This window comes from Patiria miniata, unplaced genomic scaffold (assembly GCF_015706575.1).
Source record: "Patiria miniata isolate m_02_andy unplaced genomic scaffold, ASM1570657v1 HiC_scaffold_1, whole genome shotgun sequence".
Taxonomy (NCBI): domain Eukaryota; kingdom Metazoa; phylum Echinodermata; class Asteroidea; order Valvatida; family Asterinidae; genus Patiria; species Patiria miniata.
Genome location: NW_024037047.1, coordinates 19,335,192 through 19,339,191, shown reverse-complemented (window position 1 = coordinate 19,339,191; position 4,000 = coordinate 19,335,192). Strand labels below are relative to the sequence as shown.

General features: G+C 45.1%; 1 protein-coding gene across 1 annotated transcript; it reads right to left on the bottom strand.

Moving 5' to 3' along the window:
* Positions 1 to 861: 861 nt before the first annotated feature.
* LOC119731344 (uncharacterized protein K02A2.6-like) lies at positions 862 to 3,698 on the bottom strand. Its single transcript, XM_038204524.1, has 2 exons — positions 1,692 to 3,698; positions 862 to 1,047 (listed from the first exon to the last, which is right to left on the bottom strand). Exons 1-2 carry the CDS (start codon positions 3,696 to 3,698, stop codon positions 862 to 864), a joined length of 2,193 nt encoding a protein of 730 aa, XP_038060452.1.
* Positions 3,699 to 4,000: the final 302 nt, after the last annotated feature.

Genomic DNA, 4,000 nt, shown 5'->3' with positions numbered 1-4,000 from the left:
TGTTTTGCACTCTATGAAGGAATCTCTTCAGAGAGTGCAAATGCCACACTGAGTGCAATTGCAACACTTATCGCAATCAGGACCCTGTTAATATTATTTAGGGCGGTGGGTAAAAGTGAAAACAAAAACAAATGCAGGGAAGCACCGCTCATTCAATACCACAAAGTCGGTCCTACATGGATGATTGCCGCGTATGGCGCAATACATGTACATGCAATAATATAATGAATATTTGGTGCCCTTTTCAACTTTGACCTTATGCTAATGAGCGTGCTCGGTCAGCCATCTTTTGTTCTCGTGTCATCGCGTGGTGAAAGTCATTCACAGTTATCGGAACTTTCTCCGTGATTTATTCCAGCTCGGAACTAGCTGAAAGTATCAGCATTTGTACAGTTGTATCCAGTTTTTATTGTACTTTATTTTGGATCGTGCAGTTGACGATGCTTGAGCGAACTCACCTCGTTTGAGGGAGACTTTTTCTTGCGAAATCGAGAAGCACTTTCGCGGACCAACTCGCCCCCACGGACTCCGCGTGTGCTCGCCCCCATTGGATTGCTATACACTCGCGTATTACCTGGAGTCCTTCGACTTCGTCATCGGTGTCCAAAAGACGAACTATAGGGTGAGTTGTTGCGTTCTTATTTATGTAGCAAACCACTACATTTGGTGACCCTGACATCAAAGAGCTACACTTTCAATATTTGGTGACATTTTAACCTAAGCCCAACAACTGGTTTTCTCTCGCACCACCTTGCAATTTTCGCCAGCATCATGAGCACGGAAAAGGGTGAATCATCCAAAACTGTTGATCAATCAGACATGCCAGAGGATAAGCCACATATTGGAGCATTGTCCATCAAGCTACCCCCCTTCTGGCCAGCAGATCCCCTCATTTGGTTTGCGCAAGCGGAAGCACAATTCCATACCCGGGGAATCAAGCGTGAAGACACCAAATTTGCCCACATTTTGGCTGCGGTACAACCTGAGATTATTCAAGAAGTCCGTGATTTGGTGATCACTCCTCCCAAGAACAACCCGTATCAGAAGCTAAAGGAAGAAATGATTAAACGTACATCAGCTTCTGAGCAAAAACGGCTGCAGATGCTACTCACCGAAAAGCAGTTAGGTGACAAGAAACCCTCGCAGTTCTTGCGTCGCATGCGTCAACTACTCGGTGAACGCAAACTAGATGTTATGTCTCGGCATCCATTTATGGCATTTATTCATGATCGTTTACGGAGCTTCAAGGCACAAACATCTAAGCTTTTAATAGTGCTTGAGACGAACTCTTGTTTAACGTACAAGTGCTGTATACACTACTTACGTACAAGTAAACACTACTCTAATGAGCATGCGCAGTAACTATTAAACCAATATCTAACATTCCTCCACTTTTAAAACAAAGCAAGGACATTTTTTAATATTTTTTTTTAAACAACAATAAACTTTAAAACACCAATGAAATTTGGTTCAACTTCAAAACTGTTGTACTAATTACCAAAATGTTTGTTGTGCACATGTAATTTACTTTAAATGCTTTGTAACACGAAAGTAGTCAACCTGTTATTTTGGTAAAATAACACCAAAAACTTTTATGGTGAAGTGTGATTGACTGGTTATTTTTGCACCCTTTTAATATATTTGTAAGTTACGTAATCTTTGAGATAATCTGGGGGGGGGGGGCGTGTAACTCTGGTAGACACTCTCATTGGCGGAGACTGATTCGGCTCAGGAGTGGGATTAGAATCCTCTGGTTGTTCAGATATCTGGCTTGGAATTGTATCTGTGTTGATAGGTAGTGGTGCGGGTTGGTTTTCATCTATGCTGACCGGGATGATGACATCATGTTTGTTTTCCGGTGCAGGTAGGTGTTCAACTTTTCTCATGTGGTCAATGTGGCGTCTAACTGCTCGACCATCTGTCAGGTGTATCTCATAGAGACTAGGGCTTATATCACTTTGAACAGAACCACGGAGCCATGTTGGACCTGCTGCCAAATTATTCACTAAGACGTGATCTCCTGTTTGAAGACATCTAGGTCTGGATCCTCTGTCCGCCTGGTCTTTCATCTGCTTCTGCTGTCGTTTCAGCTTCTTGGCAAGATCTGGGCGAAGCTTGTCTAGTTTGGTACGTATTTGACGTCTGTACAGGAGCTCACTTGGACTTTTTCCTGTACTTGCTTGTGGAGTAACTCGATACTGAAACTTCTGCAGTCTCATCTCAAGGTCACCTCCTTTCATCTTTTTCATGCCATTCTTAACTGTCTGAACAGCTCTTTCGGCCAGACCATTGCTGGATGGGTGCTTTGGAGCAGTTTGTATGTGTTCAACTCCGTTGTTGGTGAGAAAGGTAAAGAACTCCTCTGACACGAATGGTGTGTCATTGTCGCTTGCAATGACATCTGGGATTCCATGCGATGCAAACATTCTCCGCATCACCTTGATGGTAGACGCTGATGAAGCAGAGTTGACTGGCACTGCCTCGATCCACTTACTGTGTGCGTCGACCACAATAAGCACTTCTCGACCTTCAACTAAGGCATAATCTATGTGCAAGCGTTGCCATGGACGCTCTGGAAATTCCCATGGGTGTATCGGGCTCTGTTGGGGCATCTTCTGGTTTTCCTGGCAGACTTTGCATTCTTTGACGAGTGTTTCCAACTCCTTGTCAACTCCTGGCCACCAGAAGTATGATCGTGACAGCATCTTCATTTTCACGATCCCTGGGTGAGTAGCATGCAATTCTTGCATCAGGCGCTTACGTAGCTGGGAATCTTGTGGGATCACCACCCTTGAACCCCACAGCACAACACCATCTTCTAAGCTGAGCTCCAACCGTTTGGTGGTGTACGAGGACATCTCTCCCTTGATGTGTCTTTCTGGCCATCCTTGCAGGATGTAGCTACGTACTTTGGAGAGAAGCGGGTCTTTGATGCGTGACTTCACAGCTGATTCATCCTCCAATATGTCATGCATCCAGTGGATTTTCTCTTCCACGGTGCTCTCTACAGGCAGTCGTGATAACGCATCTGCGTTTGTACGAAGCCGGCCTGCTTTGTGGATGATCGTGTACTCATATGCTGAGAGTAACATGTGCCATCTTGCTACTCTGGCTGAAGACATAGGGCTGGCTGGCTTGTCTCCAAAAAGCGATACCAATGGCTTATGGTCTGTAACGATGCAGAAACGGTTGCCATGTAAGTACTTATGGAACCTTTTCAGTCCAAAGACAATCGAAAGACCTTCCTTCTCATATTGGGCATAGTTTCGTTCACAAGGCGTCAATGTTCTGGAGTCAAAAGCTATAGGCTTTTCTGTTCCGTCAGGCATTTCGTGGCTGATAACGGCGCCTAACCCATAAAGGCTAGCGTCCGTCTGAAGCAACACTGGCTTGCGGGGGTCAAAGTGAACTAGCAGCGCATCAGTCTCCAACAACTTTTTGGAAGTATCGAAAGCTTGTTGCTGTGCTGGACCCCATTTGAAGTTTGGGCTGGTCGAAGTCTTCTGGCTTGCTTTACACTTCGTTCCACTTCTGTACTCGTCTTTCAGTAGCATGGTCAGTGGTGCAATCTGTGTCGACAAGTTTGGCAGAAACTTGCGATAATAACCCAGGAGACCCAAGTACGCTTTCAGCTCCTCCTGGTTCTTGGGCACGGTTGCTAAGCGAATGGCTTGTACCTTGTCCTCCAACGGTCTCATTCATTCAGCATCAATGGAATGGCCTAGATACGTCACCAATTCTCGTAGGAATTCACACTTCTCCTTCTTGATTTTCATCCCATGTTTTTCCAATCGCTGGAGTACAGCTTCAAGATTTGCAAGATGATCGGCATCATTTCTACCTGTGATGATAATATCATCTAAATATGGGCGGCACATGAGTATGTCGGCTATCAAGGACTCTATTGTCCTCTGGAACAATGCTGGGGCTGAGGCCAGTCCAAAAGGAACTCTGGTGTACTGGTACAGTCCACGATGCGTATTGATAGTCGTGTATTTGC

Coding starts and splice junctions, on each gene's coding strand:
- LOC119731344 (XM_038204524.1), bottom strand. CDS start 3,698: ATGAGACCGTTGGAGGACAAGGTACAAGCCATTCGCTTAGCAACCGTG. Junction 1,048..1,691: donor CAATGAGAGTGTCTACCAGA/GTTACACGCCCC, acceptor TTCTTCCTTTAG/CTTCTGATACGGGTTGTTCT.